The 19,163-nt window shown below is 35.8% G+C and overlaps 1 protein-coding gene across 9 annotated transcripts in view; it reads left to right on the plus strand.

Annotated features, from left to right (window-relative positions):
* Nucleotides 1-19,163, plus strand: part of SYNE1 (spectrin repeat containing nuclear envelope protein 1) — a 575,153-nt gene that overhangs the window by 128,311 nt on the left and 427,679 nt on the right. For all 9 annotated transcript variants that reach the window (XM_069069647.1, XM_069069646.1, XM_069069648.1 and 6 more), the window contains 3 exons: nucleotides 1,995-2,090; nucleotides 11,956-12,039; nucleotides 19,000-19,092. In XM_069069647.1, the coding sequence (XP_068925748.1) occupies nucleotides 1,995-2,090; nucleotides 11,956-12,039; nucleotides 19,000-19,092 (273 nt within the window). The remainder of the gene's footprint in view (nucleotides 1-1,994; nucleotides 2,091-11,955; nucleotides 12,040-18,999; nucleotides 19,093-19,163) is intronic.

Below are 19,163 nucleotides of genomic sequence, written 5' to 3' on the forward strand. Positions count from 1 at the left end.
AGAGAGAGAGACAGAGACAGAGACAGAGACAGAGACAGAGACAGAGAGACAGACACAGAGAGAGACAGAGACAGAGAGAGAGAGAGACAGAGAGAGACACAAAGAGGGGGAGAGAGACAGAGAGAGAGACAGAGAGAGGGAGAGAGAGAGAGAGAGAGAGAGAGACAGAGACAGAGACAGAGACAGAGACAGAGAGACAGAGACAGAGACAGAGAGAGACAGAGACAGAGAGAGAGAGAGACAGAGAGACAGAGACAGAAGAGAGACAGAGAGACAAAGACAGAGATAGAGACAGAAGAGAGACAGAGAGACAAAAACAGAGAGTTCAGATTGCAGTTTTCCATCAGAAAAGGAGACAAATTTATCATTTGGAAGACACAATTGACATTGTCTAGAATTATCTGCTGATTGATACTGTGCTCTGGTAAGAATTAACTTTATAGTTTTTTCTCAGTTCATCTTTTTCTCTATGCTACAGTAGTTTGACTTTTCTTCTAATTGTTTTTTTTTTCTTTTTAGCATTATAACCTGAATTCTCCCCAGAGGGTTAGCTTTTATCTAGATGGCAGGGGGAGAATTTTAATTGATCTTTAATTGACTACTTGCCACCAGAAAAAATTTACCATCCTCCACTTGGAACAGTTTGATCCTTATTATTTCTTTCTGAGGTGGGATGATAGGGACTGTGAGTATGATTGAAGGCCACAAACACTTCACAGTAAATAGAATCCTTAATATTTATAGTAATTGCAGAAGAGAATCAGACTCATTTGTGATTTCACAGAATGTTAGAGGTAGACGGGAGCCATAAGGATCATCTACAACTGTGAAGTAGAAGGTTTTGTTCCTTTTGTTGAAATTGTTGAAGCAATTTCAGGTATCAGTGAAGAGGTGGAGGAGAATTTTTGTAGTTAGAGGTATCCTCAAATATTTCATTGGTTCTGATTAAGTCTTAACAGCATTTCTGCTTTGAAAACTATAAGATTCTTGGCATGGTTACCATCATGCTCCTTTTCCCATCTCACCATCAGTTTGTAATCTGATATGACAGATCAGATAGAGAAGACAATGGCAGGGCAACCTCCAGAATAGAATGATTGAATATGAAACTATTTTTTTTAATTTGGTTCAGACTTGTGAACTTTTTGAAGTATAGGCAACTCCTGAGGTTCAAATGCTCTCTGCCAATATAGATAGGGCACCAGTCTTAGAGGTTTGCATGCCACTTAAGTGACTTGCCTTAGGACAAAACTACAACTGACCAAAAATTTATAAATTTATCTTAATGACTTAATCAGCATCTAATTATAATGATGATAATCAGCACTTATATAGTGATTTAAAGTTTGCAAAGTATATTACAGATATTTCATTTGATCTATATAGCAACTCATAGTTTATGTTAACTATAGGAGAGATAAAATTATTTAATCCAGTGTGCCTCAAAAGGTATTTCATGGGAAATTCCTCTTGATTGTAATTAGCCCAGTAGCTAGAATATAATTGCCCTAATTTTCAATTCTTTTCTGGATCTGTGATTTGACCCTTCATTGATTGGAAGACTCAAATGCCAAGGCACTGCCCTATATCTGCTACCTGGGTGAAGGTGTGACCTTAGACAAGTCACTTAACCTCTCTAGGCCTTGGATGTTTGTTTGTTTATTCATCTCTAGGATGAGGGAAAATGGATGGTCTAGATGATCTCCAAAGTACCTTCTAGCATTAAAGCTATGATTCTAGTATGGTGTGGTCTTTGTCCATATTTTTTCATAAACCAACTTCCATGCAAGTTTTATTGAATGAATTCTAGTCCTTTCTCTTATTATTTTAGTATTAGTATCTTGGGAGTTACTATCTTATCTCTGGAACTGTTTTAATATTTTTACTAAAAATAAAATACAAAATTATACTATTTCTTTTATAGCTTTCAGTTAAATTGGTTGGAAAATATTGACTCTTCAAAATGTTAATAATTAAAAAAATTTTTCCCCCAGAGGAACCCCCCGATGGTGGTGGATGATCTTTTTGAAGACATGAAAGATGGAGTTAAGCTACTGGCCCTGCTGGAGGTTCTATCAGGGCAGAAACTGGTAAGTGTTTTGTTGTGTTTTGTTTTTTTCTCTTTGACTCCAACAAACAACAACAGGAAAAAACCAGAAGTTTGACCAGATGTGTTAGACGAATCTTTAAGCCCAGGTGGATTCTGCTGTGTAATATAAAACTAGAGAAAAGAAAAGCCACTTTATTTCCCTAGATTTACATGTGAAATTTCTTTTTTTTAAGGAAAGTATAAGGAGTCGTAGAAGGAAAGAATTCAATTCTGAGCCAGCCACTATGCTAGAGAGGCTCAGGCAATATTGACAGAAGACAATCCCTGATTTCAAGAAGTTTATATTCTACTGTAGGGAATCAATGTGTAAGAGAAAAGATGAGTAACCATAGCATATTTACAAAATAAATAGAAAGTAGTATGGGGGAACAGAGGTTCAAGTTTCAATGGAGAGATAAAGGAAGAGAATTAAATGCATTCATTTCACTCTCAGGCAGAACATATTCACTAGAGAGCTGTCCACAACCAGAATGAGTCCCTTAAGCTCTTGGTACACTAGGTCAATGGTGACAAACTCAAATAATGACCCCTACAGGCAGCATGTTGTTTAAAAAAAGAAACATGAATTAACATTATCTATGTTGTATTATATTTTTATTCATTTTCTTAAACATTTCCAAATTCTATTTTATTCTGATTCAGCCTATTAGTTTTTCTGATTGCTTTCTCCTGAATTTGAGGCCTCTGCCCTAGATACTCCTCTAGGTCTATAACTTTCAGAGAAGGTACTGACCTGTATTGGTACAGGTAGTTCCTCATGAGGAACTCTGTAACTAAGGAAATCATAGGTCCAGTTCATAGTCCTATTCCTAACTTTCTGGAAAGAAGCACTATCAACTTGGAGACTCAGGAAAGGCCTGTTTTTGATGGCAATTGAATTAAGCCTTAAAAGGATCTAGAGGTAGAAAGGGCTTACCTTCTAGAACTGGGAGACAGCCTATGCAAGGGCTTAAGATAGGAGATAGTTACTGAACTGAGAACAGCAAGAAGGTATATTTGGTTGTAATATAGAACATGCAAGAATGAGTCGTATGTAATATGCTTGGAAAGATAGTTTGATGCAAATTTGTGAAGGGTCTTAAGTGAGGAGTTTATATTTTATTCTAGAGGCTTTAGGAAACCACTGAAGTTTCTTAAACAGGGGAGTGACATAGTCATATTCATGCTTAGGAATGGAGATTGTTTTGGAGGAGGAAGAGTCAGGAAGGCCAGTTAGGTTATTGCAACAACATTATGAGAGGGGAAGAGAGTTTGAATGAGAAGAGGATCGACAAAAATTGTCAACTGATGAGAAATGGAGAGTGATGTGGTAAAGATGACAGGTCACAAATATTAGCGACTAGAATTGTGCTGTCTTTCACACTAATAGGGGAATTGGGGAAAATAAAATGGGTGGGGAAAGATGTTCGGTACTGTTTTGGACATATTAATTATGGAATACCTGTGGCCCATACAGATGAATATGTTTGAAAAACATTTGTAGGGTCAGCTTCGTGGCAATGATATTTGAACCCAATGGAAGCTGATGGAATCACCAAGTGAGAACATGTCAAGATAAAAGAGAAGAAATTCCAGGGCAGATGGGGACTGAACACTGAGGATGATCCAGGAAAATAGGCTTGATATGATTGGTCAGATAGGTAGGAGAACTAGGAGAGAGCAGTATTAGAAAAACCAAAGAAGAAAAGAGCATCTAAGAGGATGTAGTCAACAGTGTCAAAAACTGCAGATAGATTAAGAAGGGTAAGGCCTGAGAAAAGGCCCTTGCATTTAACAGTAAGGAGAGCGGTGATGATCTTGGTGAGAGTAGTATCAGTCAAGTGATAGGGTCAGAAACCAGGCTTAAAGAGGTTGAGAAATGAACGAGAAATGAAAAAGTGGAGGCATCAATAATCCCTTAGTAGATAAGTTTTAAGCTTCATGGCTTCTGGTAGAAATAATGCTATTAAGGCTGCCTGCCTGAACACCCACCCTAGTGATATATTTCAGGTCGCATTTTTAGTTCACTGCATATTTACGTATTATAACATCCATTTGACCATGGAGTAGTAGTAGAATAAAGAAATTCATAGAATCATAGATTCTCAGAGGTGGAAAGGGACTTTGCGAGTTATCTAATTCATATCTTGGGCAGAAATTTTCTCTGCAATATCTTTTATCAGGCAGCTTCCACTTGAAAACTCTGAGATGTTGAGATATAATATCACATATCATGGCATCTAATTCTACATTGGGACACTTTTTTTCAGATAAAATCCTTTCCTATTCCCGTAACCAGCAAGCAATGCCTTATAAAAAAAGAGTAAGAAAGAAAGAGAAAAAATATTTCAACCAAACTCATCCAGACAGTAACTGAGTCTGGCAATATATGTGCACTGTTATATACCCATATTCTTCTATCTCTGAAAGGAGAGAGGGCAGGATATTTCTGATTTCTTCTTTGGGGCCAACTTTTTCTTGATTATGCAATGTTTAATTTCTTTTTTTTTTTTTTTGTCTTCCCTTACGTTGTTGTGATCATTTTGTTCTTGGTTTAACATGCTTCATTCTGCATCAGTTAATATAAGCCTTCTCATTTCTCTGAATTCTTTATATTTATTGTTGCTTATAGCATAGTAGTTTTCCACTGTAGTCTTATACCATAATTTGCTTAGCCCTTCTTTAGTTAATGGGTATATCTTTTGTTTCCAGGTAGGTACTTAGCTATATGTAAAACACTGCTAAATGCTGATCATATAAAGAAAAAATCAATATTTTGCCCTCAAGGAGTTTACATTCTGATAAAGGATAAAACACGCAAATAGCATGAACATATAAGGTAAATATAAATGTGGTATAATAGATAGAGTGTTGGAATTGGATTCAGGAAAACTCATCTTCCTAAGTTCAAATCTAGACTCAGATACTTGCTAGCTGTGTGTCCCTGAGCAAGTCACTTAACCATGTTTTTGCTTCAGTTCCCTTGTCTATAAAATAAACTGGAGTAGGAAATGCCAAAAAAGATTGAGAAGAGTCAGACATGACTGAAAAATGAGTAAATGACAAATAGCCACCCCAATGCCTCAAAGGAGTAATTCACAATCAATAGGACTCTCCTCTTCTTGTGACCAGGACTGCGAGTTCCTTATGCCGGCAGCACCCATGTATCCTCATAACTGCTTCCTGGATTATGAATCACTGCTTCCTCCCCAAAGGGCCTAGCTTTACTTACTATAGGCTAAAATAAATCATGCCTATTACATAGCTTCAGAGGTGTCATGGTCACTTTTCTTTTCCTTCTCTATATTATATGTTTCTAGTTTCCAACTTGGATTCTTCTCTGCCTCCTTAAACTCTGTTCTCCCCAATACTGCCTTTGAAGTACCTCTTTCATTCCTTAAATTCTCCCTAGGAATACTCCATTCCTCCTAGTGAACTGGAAAAAAAAAGAGCATTTCTGGATTCCTTTAACTTCCTCCAGTTCACCATGACCAAGGCCTTCTTTGTATGTATTTGCACTGTTCACAGGAGAAAATGTTTTCTAATAAGTTATCAGGTAACAAATATCTCTACTCCTTTGTTTGGGATAATATAATGGCACCCTTAGGGAATGGGTAGTTTTTTTTAAATTTTATTATTACCTTGACAAACAATAAACATGAAACACTGAGATACAAAGTCTAGAAAAAGAGGATTACAGTGCGAATCTCTATTATGTACAGCTTTTTAGAAACAAAAGTATATATTAAATGTAATATAGTAATTGCTTGCTCATCTATATTCCTTCTGAACTTTCTTAGATCCTTTGTTCATGTTGGTGTTATTACTACTGCTGCTTGAATCACTTGTGTCTTAAAGTTTGTCTAAATTTAAGTGTTAGGAGAGTACGAGAGGTAAAGCATGTATAACGTAAGGAACTCAGCACCAAGTCCTACCTTTATGATACCTTCAGTTTCTATGACTTCATTAACTCACAGAACCTCATAAGTCTGAGGAGAGCTTGAAATATGTTCATCTGTGACATGAGATTAGGGACAGATAGAGAGAGAGATGGATGGATGATAGGTAGATAGTTGAATAGATAATATAACCAGATAGATAAGTAGATATGTGCACATGTACATATGCATATATAATCTTTGAGATTCTGATATTGAGATTGATCTATAAGTGTGTATACATACAAGTATACATATATACACACACATATAGATTTGTACATTTGTATGTATATATTCTTTAAGATTCCAGAATATATTACCCCTGTATTTATACACAAGCTGAAAAACTTCAATGAGTGTAAGGCTAGTATTAATCTCTGTGTTATTCTTTTTCCAGTTGGAAAGAATGGCTGGTGCGTGTGTGTGTGTGTATGTGTGTGTGTGTGTGTGTGTGTGTGTGTGTGTGTGGCAGGAGAGGAATGACTGCTATTTTTCATGTTTGTGTTTACACAGCAGCAGCATCAATCACTAACAATGAAAGGACAGCTTGTTCAAAAGTATAAGAATATTTGACAATAAAGAAATAAAACTCCCCTTTAGGAGTGTATTTTAAATAATGAAAAAATGTATTTGTTTGCTTAGCTTTATTGATTTCAGTGCTATAGAGTAGTAGATAATTTATGTTTACAAACTCTGTAAATTACCTGCACAAAAAGCATGAAGTGATAATCCTTAGGCTAGTGTACAGAATGGGATAAACTAAATCCCAGGTTGGGAATTCTCTTTCTGATTTCACTCTTGTTTATCTAGCCATAGTTGCATAACTGTAATTACCCACATAATTTATTTTCACAAGTTATTTTATTTTGCTTGAACAATATAGGTTAAAGCTATAATCATTTTGGTGGTTAAATGAAGTTTTACACACACACACACACACACACACACACACACACACACACAAACACAGCTAGGTGGTACCTTGGGAAGTGAGCAGGAAGACCTGAGTTAAATCCTACCTTAGACACATACTAGTTGTGTTATCTTGAACAAGCCACTTAGCTTCCCTCAGCCTCAATTTCCTCAGCTGTAGAATGAGCTAATAATAGTACCTGCCTCTCAGGGGTTTTGTGAGAATCAGATGAAATAATGTATGTATACACACACACATACATAGACACATATACAAACGTAATTTTTTGAACCTTAAAGTGTTATATAAATGCTAGCTATTTTTGTCATCAAAATCTTGGGATCAGAGGATTACAGATTTAAAGAAGGAAGCAACTTGGGCGGCTAGGTGGCACAGTGAATAGAGCACCGGCCCTGGAGTCAGGAGGACCTGAGTTCAAATTCGGCCTCAGACACTTAACGCAAAAACTAGCCGTGTGACCTTGGGCAAGTCACTTAAGCCCAATTGCCCTCCAAAAGCAAAAAAAAATTAAAAAAGAAGGAAGCAACCTTAAATGAAAAAACTGAAGTCCAGAGAGAGGAAGTAACTTGCCCAAAGTGACACAGATAGTAAGTGATGGACCAAATTTCAAACTGGGGTCTCTGACTATAAATACAGCTCACTTTTGACTCTACCACCAACTGCTCAAATTAACCAGTTAAGTGCTACTTCTCCAAATCATCTTATCTTATTTATAAAACACTTTCATAGAAATGGTCTTCCAAGGTAATAGTAATAATAATTTATGTAGACCTTTACATTTTATAAACATATAGTTTGCTTCCTTCTTTAAATATGTAATACTCTAATCCCAAGATTTTGATAACAAATATATAAATCAATTGAAAAATAGAAACTTTATTATAATTTTTATGTTTTCAAGCTCTACTTGAATACCATACCATATCTGCTTCATGTTCTCCATTCTTAACATTTGTTCATTTTTTGTTGTCATTGCAGGATAGGTCCCATAGCATAAACTGAATCCAAAAGTTGTCAGACATGTGATGTGGTCTTATTTTGTTTAAACAATCCAATCTACAAACAAACAAAAACAAAGCAAACATTGCTTGAATTAGAATCCTGCCTTCCAGTAGAATCAATTCCTCTCCCATCTAAGGCATTCTTTTAAAATAATAGACTTTGAGAGCTGGAGGGGACTTTACAAACCACCTTCCTCCAATTTCCTCATTTTATAGATGAGGTATTCAAGTGACCTGACAAGGGTCACACGTATGATTGGTGCCTCATTCTGAAACAGAACCTGAGTCTTCTAACTCTCAATCCAAAAACTGTTGACATCAATCACAAAGTCTAGAGTAATTTTCTTTGTGTATTTCAAGAGTCTGCCTTATCCAAACTGAAATTATTAAAATGTCTTAGATATAACTTCACAGTACAGCTTTAACTATTCTTATTTGTGTACTTTTTATTGGTTCATCCTTTTGTGTGAATTTTGACAATTACTGAAGAAGGACAGTATTGTTTAAAGCCAAAGGGGAGATACTACAGTTGGAATAGATAAATGAGCTGATGTGGGTTTTTGCTTCCCATTCTCTCTCTGCTGATCTCTGAATAAAAAGATGCTGTCTGAGACATCCTTTACATGTGCCTCCCCCTGTTTTTCAAAGGCCACTTGTGAGGGAGGACATTTCACTTAGGAACATTAAAATTTCATTGTGAATTCCAAATTACATGTTTTCAAGTATTATGTAATTATAAGCTGGGTTGAGCTATTTTAGGAATATTAAGAACATAAGAATCACTACACTCAGTCAGCCCCACTGTCCATTCACTCCAATGTTTTGTATCTGACAGCAGCACCAGAGGATATATTATGGAAAGACATGGTTGTCCTTGACCTCAGGTGTAATGCAGTAGGATATACCTTCCAATATCCTAGTTCCTTTTAATAACTCATTATAAATTCATCATCTGTGGATTCACCTACAACTTTTGAAAGCAATTTCCATTTTTATTGTTATTTTTATCATTAGATTTTCTCAGCACTTAAGGAAATCTAATTGGCTTTTCTGTTTACTTGTGCAAGAGACCTTTTTTTTTTCTCTCCCACTAGAATGATGATTATCTGTTCTCCCTTATAAATGAACATGGGATCAGTAGGTTTGATTTTAGGTTTCTGGATTGCTGAAGAATATTATAATATTTTGTTAATTTGTTTAGAATGGGCCTGCATATTCATTGACATAGGGAATCTCCTAATGAGAAAATTCCCTTTATTAGTTTAGAGCATCACTTGATTTACAGCTTATCTACCTCTTTCTTACTTCCTCTTGCTCTGAGAACTGTAATCAAATCAGCATTGGAACAAGTTGTGTAAATGGATTGCCCTAATGTTTGACTCACTTTCTTTAAGATTTCCCAGACCAAAACTTCTGTCTTTGGCCATGACTCCCTACTAAATGCATTGTATCTTCATTATAGTGTAAGTTTCCTCAGGGCAAAGAGTGTCTTTCTATTGTATTTATATCTCCAGCACTCTGTTTGGTGCATAGCAAATGCTCAACAAATGCTTCTTCTTTCATCTAAAAGACAGGATGGGGTCAACTGTGCAATGGAGTAATAAAATATCATATTATCTGATCATTCTCTTTGCTTATGGAAAAAGTTATCTTATAAAGGGAAAAAATTACTTGTTAACATCCTGTAGGATATAATCACATTGTTAACTGAAATTATATAACTGAATAGAATAAATTACTGAATAGAAATTCAGATCTTATTATAGAATCATTAATTTAGAGATAAAAGGTATCTTAGAGACCATTGAATCCTGCTCATTTACAAGAAATTAATTCTGAGAGAGGGTAAGTGACTAGCCTACTAGTCTAGGGTCACACAACTGGTCTTTGCTTCTAGCATGGTTTTTAAGAGATTTCTAATAATAGAGAATATTGCAGAAATATCTTCCTATTTCACTGTTAAAATTAATGGCACTGAGTTGGAACCTTATTAACCAAATGTACTAATGAGATTTATGCTAGGATGCCAAGAGGAAATTAGCAGGGCATAGTACAGAGAGTGCTGTATTTCTAGTTTGTATGACCTGGGTTGAAATCCTGCCTCCATATTGTGTGACCCTGCACTACTCATTTAACCTAGCTGAGAATGAGTTTCCTCATCAATAAAATGAGGGGGTTTGATTTAGCTGGGCTAGATGGCCTCTAAGAACTCTTCCAGTGCCCAATCTTTGACTTTCTAATCCTATACCTTGACTGATTTATGTCATATTTTATAATAAATAAGGTTTAAACAATGTTTTCCACATAACAGTCCCAGGAGGCAGGTGCTAAGTATTATTATCCCCATGCTGGATTTGAAAAATGAAGCTTTGAGATGAGTCAAGTGACTTGCTACTGTCACAATCTAGACTTGGACTCAGGTCTCCTGGATCTATGTGCAGCACATTTTAGGACCTGATAATCATCAAATATCATATTTTGGCCAAAGTCTGAATTAATTAAACAAAGTGCTTTCCCTTGCCTTAAAAATACCTTTTTCTGTGTCAGCAACTCCAGAACAGAAAAGGCTGGAGGTAGAATTTAAAACAGGCATTCTGAGATCATAAATTCCAAATAGACCCAACTTTCTTTGCTCTCTGAGTAAGCCTGGAGAATACCTCTCCTTATGTCAACAAAGCAGAAGAGGCTTACTTTATGGCTTTTAAGGATGAGACCCTTAACTCGAGGCATTAAGTTAAGTAATGGGACTTTTTCTTATCTTAATATTTTTAGACATATACTACATTATGGAATGTTAATAGAAAAGGAAACACAGATATCCTGGATCATAATTTCAATTGACACTTTGTCATCTCTCTTGTTTTATTGTATTTACCATTTGTTCAATTATGAAAATTCCTTTCTCATACAATGATTGAACATTTACGGGGATCATAAATTTGTGTGACACAGCCACCCTGAATTGGGATGGTCCTAAAATGTACTTAAGCTCTCTCATCTTTTTGTTCATCAGTTAGGATGTAGCTCGCCTAACTCCTTGTACAAGTCCACTAGCCTTAAGGGAATGAGAAATAAATGTTGTAATTGTATATTACTATTTGTTTGTCTCCTTTAACCAAACTTTTTATAGAAGTCAATAGGTCATAGAATCACAGATATAGAACTGGAAGGGACCTTAAAAGTGTAGCAGCAACCACACTGGCATACCCAGGATGGCTGCTAGCACAGGTTCTTAGATCTGATTTCATAGGAAAAGGGTCAACAATCTTTTTAAATTATATTCACTAGGTCTAGGGAAAAGTCAGCACCCTGAACAATAGAGAAAATACAAGCAGAGAAATAAAGACCAACAGACAGAGCTCTGACTGCCTGAATCAATTTTACACTTTACATACATCCCTGGATTGAGAGAGTCTTTACATCTAAGCAGTGGGGAGCTCTAAACATACATAACATTACAAAACATCATCTAGATCAACCTCCTCACTGTACAGATGAAGAAACTGAGTATTGGAATGCTTTAGTGGCTTGCTTAGGGTCACAAAAATAGTATCCAAGACCAGATTTGAAATCAGTTTTCTGGACTCTTAACTTTAACACTCTATCTATATGTCTGATTTCTGATTATGTTTTGATCCTTATGTTCTCATGATACTAAGATGTTGTTGTGGGTGAAAAAAAATTATTGTAGGCATGCTTTCTGTGGCATTTAGGTGACCCAGTGGATATAGTGCCAAGACTGAAGTCAGGAAGATTTATCTTGTGCCAAGAAAATCCCAAATAGGATGACAGAATCAGAAACAACTTAAAGGGATTGAACAATAACAAAAGATGTGCTTTCTGTAGTGTGTGTGTGTATTGGTGATCTCAGTTTTCTGGATAATAAGCATTTGTGCATCTTGTTTGTTAAAGGGAGCTCTATAATCAGAAACCGAAATCAGTCAGCAAACAATAATAGATTGTGATCTTTTGATTTGTATTCTTTTTCAGCCATGTGAACAAGGACGCCACATGAAAAGAATTCACTCAGTGGCTAACATTGGTACTGCCCTTAAGTTTCTGGAAGGAAGGAGGGTAAGTAGGTAATGGGGAAATTTTGGGGGGTGAGGGTTTGTTTGTTTACTGTTGCATTTTTGAGTTTGGTTTATACTGGTATGTTTGGGACCAAAAAGCTCAATTTATAAAATTGACATTTAATATTATTAGAAATGAAAAACACTACAAGAAACCTCTATATAAGGCAAATAACAAAATGATGACAATAAATACTGAGCTTATTATTGAAGCATTACTTGATCTTTTTGATTTTCCCAATTTGGGAGCCAACTGAAATAATCAATGATTTCTTTGACTTGCTAAAATATGCTGCTGGGCAAATACATAAAAAATGGTTGTGTAGATGGTTACTTCAAAAGCTGCTGAGACTTACTGCAAAGATAGTGATTGGGTCTCCATTAATAAGATATTTTGTATGAGAACTATTTAAAGTAACTGGGCATGCTTAGCCTTTATATAAGAAGGGTTGGGAGGCGAGGGGAATGTAATAGCTGCCTTCAAATATTTGAAAGGCTATCATATGAAGGAATAACAAGACTTTATCTGTTTGGTGTGAAAAATCTTAGCCAGAATCAGTGGGTAGAATATGTAGGGGTCAATATGTGCTCGATATCAGGAAAAAGATGATAGACTCCCTCTTCTTGAAGGTTTTCAAGCAGAGGCAGGATCCACTTACTGGGTATATTATAATGGGGATTCTTTTCATGTATGGGTTGATCTAGGTAGCTGCTGAGGTGATTTTGCAATATTTTGATTCAATTGTCTCTGTAACATATAGACTGCATAGGAAGAAAATAATTCTCCTTGTGTCAGTGGTCTCCCACTTCCATACATTCTGAAGCCACCTCATCAATTCATTCCCCCCCCCCACCCCCTTATGGATCTTTTAACTGCAAATGGGGCAATGCTGATCTGCACATTTAAAACATGGTGGCTTCCCTACTCTTTCTTTAAGTTGAATAAACCATGTGATGCTGTAACACAAATTTCTGAGTCATGGTATAGTAGAAGGACCACTGGATTTTGAGTCAGAATAGCTGACTGAATACTAGCTTTGCTGCTTAATCACCAGTGTCACCCTTAGTTTAATTGATTAACTAGCATCTCTGGGCCTCAGTTTCCTTAATTACATGCTGAGAAGGGGTTAGACTGTCATTTTTAAAATCCTTTCTAGCTCCAAATTCCATAATACTAATGATTCTTATGTGGGAATATTTAACATAAAGCATTTCATCAGTTATTCTATGAGATTATTGGTTATATGGATTTTTTTCATACCACTGACTTGTGAGAGATATTGCCTGTATTTTTGAGAAATATTCTCTCTGATGCCAGAAAAATCAATATTCACAAGGTACATTTTCACAAAGCAACCCCTAGGAATAAAAGAAAATCTTAAGTTATTTTTTTCTTTCACTGAAATGTAGGTCAAGTTCTTCATTAATTCTGGAGGATTGTTTGTATCTTAAAAATAAAGTTCCTTAGCTATTCTAAGCTCAAAAGAAAAAAAATCTATTTGATTTATATTTTGTCCTCCTTATACTTGCTTCCTTTCATTTTTTGTTTTTATAGGTTTCCTGAATATTAGAATATAGGGAGGGAAACTATTTCTGTGTTTTTTTTTCATCCATTTCTCCTAAAAGACTGCTTAGTTTTTTTCCTTGTATCTTCTTTAAAGTCCTGTTCTCCCTTTGCTATATTTTCAGTGGATTTTTCTGTCTAGTTATGTACTTGGAAGCATATTATAAGATTTAATATTTGGTTCTAAAATTCATTTAATCTTTATATTTGTAATGCACATGTTCTGAGAAATGATGAGAGCATTATATTCTGTAACCCTCTATTTGGGCAAGCTCTGTGGCTGCTTTTCATTCCATGGTATTCCCCATTCCATTGTTTACTTGTCTACTCAAAATGAACTGTATATGTGTATATCTATATTATTTCCTTTTTATGTGTTTGAAAAATTTATTTCAAACTTAATAATAGCTTGCATTTATATAATGCTTTTAAGTTTACAATGTACTTTACATGTCTTATCTCATTTGATCCTCACAACACCCTTAGGTGCTATTCTGATCTTCATTTTGTAGCTGGAAGTCACAGAGTAGGAAGTACCTGAGGTAGGATTTGAATTCAGGTCTTTTGGCACAGCCATTTTAGCACAGGTCATGGAATAAAAAAGACTCATCTTTATGATTTCAAATGCAGCCTCAGACACTAGCTATGTTACCCTGGGCAAGCCCCTTACCCCTGTTTGCCTCAGTTTCCTCATCTGTAAAAGAGATGGAGAAGGAAATGGCAAACCACTCCAATATTTTTGCCAAAAAAATCCCAAATGAGATCACAGAGTCAGATATGGTTGAAATGACTCAATGACAAAAGTATCTCCAAGTCCAGCACACTTTTCCCTATGTCCCCTAGCTGCCTCAGATAGCTGTTTCATTCCAGTCTTTGAGTAAAAGATAAAACCCTGAAGTAAAGAAAATGTCCTATTTTTCTTTCAGATTTTTCTTAAGTCCTTTCTAGTCCAATGGGCTTGTATGCCTATCTTATTAATAGATTAAATTCTCTACCTTGATCACCTTATCAATTTCTGGCAATGGGTAGATAGCATTTAAGAATCAAAATAAAATATTTTTGATTAAGTGCCTCTTCTTAAAGGACATCTTTGGAAGGGGGAGGGAATGGAGACTGGCATATTTTTGGAAAATTCTTGTTATTTCATAAAAGTAGAATAATTTTTTAGTGGAATTGTGTTCCTTCCAAATAGATTTAATTGGACCACAATTTCCAGTATTATTTCTTCTAAAACTTTCAATTTCCAACAAAATTCATTGGTTGAATAAATGTCAGCCAGTCAGTAAATAAGCATTTATTAATTGGGTTTTTTTTGTTTGCTTTTTGGAGGAGGGGAAGGTAAGACAATTGGGTTTAAGTGACTTGCCCAAGGTCACATGACTAGTTTTTGTGTTAAGTGTCTGAGGCTGGATTTGAACTCAGGTTCTCCTGACTCCAAGGATTGTGCTGTATTCACTGCACCACCCACCCGCCCCTCATTTATTAATTGTTTACATTGTTCCAGGCACTACACTAAGCTTTGGGTATACAAAAAGAACCAAGAAACAGTCCCTGCTTTCAAGGAGCTCACAATCTAATGGGAGAGACTGCAACCAAATGAATACAGATAAACATATATGCAGAACAAATAGGAAATAATTAATAAGCAGAAGGCACTAGAATGAAGAGGGTTTCGGAGATGCTTCCTGTAGAAGAGGGGATTTTCATTCAGCCTTAAAGAAAGCTAAGCAAGTCAGAAAGCAGAGATGAGCAGGGAGAACATTCCAGTCATGAAGTGCAACCAGAGAAAATGCCTGGAGTAGAGAGATGGAAAGTCTTGTTCAGGAACAGCAAGTCTTGTTATCTATATGCTGGGGAGTACGGTATGAGGATACTGGAGAAGTGAGAGAGAGTTAGGTTATGAAGGTCTTTGAATGTTGAATAGAGAATTTCATATTCATTCTGAAGATGATAGGGAGCCACTGAATTTTATTGAGTAGGAGAAGTAATGTGGCTGGAACTACTCTTTAGGATAATCACTGGTAGCTGAATGTAGGAGAGATAGTGGGGAGAAATCTGAGGCAGATAGATCTACCAGCAGGCTATTGAAAAAGTCTAAGCATGCAGTTTTAAGGACCTGCAAGGTTGGTGTCAGTATCAAAGTAGAAAAGGTGGTAGATGAGATATAAATCCTGAAGAGAAAAATAGGTTATGGGGGGATGAGAGACAGTGAAGAATTGAGGATGATACATAGGTTGTGAGACTGGGGGACCGGGAGGATGGCAGTGCCCTGTGAAGTACTGGGAACAATTGGAGGGGTTTAAAGGGAGGTAAGGGGGAAAGATAATGTATTCTGATTTGGACATGTTGCTTTTAAGATGGCTACAATCCATCTACTTTGATATGTCTAAATAGTGCAAGAAGGGCAGTAATATTGGAAAGCTAGTTTGGGGCCAGCTTGTTAAGGGTGTTAAAGGCAAATAGGAGTTTATATGTGATTCTAGAGGCAATAGGAATCCATTAGAGTTTCTTGAGTAGAAGGCATGACATGGTCAGAGCTGTGAAACTATTTCCTAAAACAGGAAATTCACTTTAGTATGTGAGAGGATGATTTGGAATGGGGGGGATACCTGAGGCAGGAAGAGCAATCAGAAAGCTATTGCAATAGTCCATGTGGGAAATTGTAAGAGCTTGAACTAAAGTTGTAAGTAAAGGAGAAGAGAGAAGATGAAACAAGAGATGTTGTAGCAGAGAAGATAAGATTGAACAATTGATTAGAGAGGTAGGGCAAATGCAACTAAAGATATTGAGCTTACAGTTTTCACAATACAGAAATAGGTATCTATAACAATATACATCTCTTCCTTCTGAATGATCTCCCTTCTTTGTATACAAATGAGCTCTTGTTAGGTCTCTGAAATCCTATTCCCAAGACTCTGATACCTAGTTCTGTGGTAGAGTAGATATAACAGATATACTCTGAAATCAGTAAGCCTTATGTACCTTTTCCTGACTCATCCACAAACTCTAGCCACCCCTTGGTGTGTGGGTTAATTAGTCCTGGCTCTTACTCTCAAACATGCCCTTGGCATAGGGGAAAAGAATTGCTTTGTCCATTTTAACTATTAAAATAGGGATGGAGTGCATTGTGGGAAACTTTTCATAGAGTAAGTATTAGCAAACAATTTCCTTTAACAGTAAGGGTACTTGCTTAGTAGGTACAAATATACTGGGAAAAGATCATCTATAAAGTGACTATAGACTGATTATGAGTTATTAATGTAATTCAGATTAGGGGAGTGATGGCATTGGACAAAAACAACTTGGCACTGAAAATTATTAATAAGGAAGATAGTATAAAAAGACAAAGACTAAACATTCCTTTGTCTTCTACAATGATCAAATACTTTATTGGAGTATTTTCAGTGCCTATTAAAAAGAATATGAAGAGTGAAGCTGGAGAATGATTAGAGGACAATCAAAATGATTAAAATGATCAAAGATTGGTTCTGTGAGGAATGGTTAAAGGGCTATTGATTTAGCATTCATTCAAAGTATTTGGTGTTTGTTGTATTTCCTGTACTCTAGTAAGTGCCCTAGAAAAAAAGATCACCCTTGAGAATCTGAAGAAACTTATGTTTAGAAGAGGAAAGGCTAATGATTCCTGTTTCTAAGCATTTGACGGCTTCATCTGAATGTTTCTAATGTTTAAATATATATATGAACATATATCTACTAATTCTTATGATATTTGCTGAGCTATTAGTCTATATGTTCAATAAAAATTTGTTGATTGTTTGAAACCAGAACCAGAGATAGGGGAGGGCTTAAATTAAATGGATGGGATTTTAGCTAGACAGAAAGCAAGACTTTTTACTCACTAAGATAATAAAATATCCGAATGGGTGACCATGGGAGATTGAGAAATGTCATGCCTTAGAGAGTTTCATGAATAAAATAGATAGTTGTGTGGTGGAATGACTTACACATCAGAGAATCACATAATTTGAGATTGGAAGGGACCTTAGGAGCCATTTTAGTCTAATCCACATGTAAAAGTAATCTTCACCATAACATATCTGACAAGTGGTCATCCAGCTTCTTCTTGAAAAAGTATGTCATGTAAAAAGACCTCACCTCCTTTGGAGACAGCCCTTTCCACTTTTGGGCAGTTCATATCAGAGCAAACTTTTCCTGATGTCAAGCCCAAATTGATCACTTTGCAACTTCTTCATTGCTCCTGGTTTTGTCTTCTGGGTCCATGCAAAACAATTCTAATCCTTCCTCCAAATGGCAGCTTTCCACATATTTGAAGAGAGCTAGCTTGGCCAGTTGTAAACATGGCAAATTCTTTCAACCAGTTCATGTGTGTTTTGAATTTGAGGTATTTCAAAATCTTATTTGACTTCCTTTGGATGCTATCTAGTTTATCAATGTCCTTCTCAAGTCACGGTGCACAGATAGGAAGATGATCTTCCACTTGAATTCTGACAGGGGCAGAGTGCAGTGTAATTGTTGCCTTTCCATTCCTGAAAGTTATATCTGCCCCTGTTAATACAGCCTTAGATTGTCATGCCATTTTTGACTGCTGCATCCCATTGCTATTTCATTAAGCCTGCAGTCCACTAAGACCCCAAATCCTTTTAAGAAAACAATTGTGGTTTTAAGTCATTGGGCTAGACTACATGAACATGGGATCCATTTCAAATCTCTTATGGATTAAAATAATTTCCCTATTTTATTTTTCACTTCCTTGTAAGACTCCATTCTAAAATTAATGTTTTAAACAACCTAAATAAAAATTCCACATTCCAGATTGGTCCTCTCTATAGCGCTTAGCTAATTTTCCTTTTGACCAATTAATGCTGCTTTTTTTATAATATGTATGTCATCTTTTTCCTTTGTTTTCCATGTCAGTCCATGTACAGAGGATCACCGGTTAGTACAAGACTTTGTAGAACTTTAATTCCTGATTTCTTATAGGTAAAAAAGAACCTAAGTTACATGATATTTCAAACACCAAAGTAAGTGCATCATTTTAAACCACTTGCCATGTTCTTGGGTTCCAGCCAGCATTCGAAGGGAAACAGTTACATCTTCTCTGTCTGACATTTTGTTGGTAATTCTTTGCATGATGTTGCATTTTTTCACCATTAAGTAAAGCAAGTATTCACAAATACTTGATGTTGAAAAACAAAAATATCTTTTTGTAATGCACTGAATGAATGTCACTGAAAATTCAGCCAAGATTGTCTATTTGAATGCTTATTTTTATGGATTCAACACACGTTTATTTACTATTACACAGGCATGCTTAAATTTCATTGCTTTCTAATAAGTTCTAGAAGGTTATACCAATAATTAAAATATGATTTTACATTACTTGTGGTAATGATATACTTTATATTTTTTAAACAGATTAAACTAGTGAACATAAATTCCACAGACATTGCTGATGGACGACCTTCTATTGTCCTTGGCTTGGTTTGGACCATTATTCTGTATTTTCAGGTACGAAGATAGAACATCATTACTATTTTGCTGTATTATTAAGTGCTGAATCAATAGTTTTGGATTTTCCC

The sequence above is a fragment of the Petaurus breviceps genome, unplaced genomic scaffold (assembly GCF_028583685.1).
Source record: "Petaurus breviceps papuanus isolate PSGF00001 unplaced genomic scaffold, PetGlider_PUasm1.0 90784, whole genome shotgun sequence".
Classification (NCBI taxonomy): domain Eukaryota; kingdom Metazoa; phylum Chordata; class Mammalia; order Diprotodontia; family Petauridae; genus Petaurus; species Petaurus breviceps.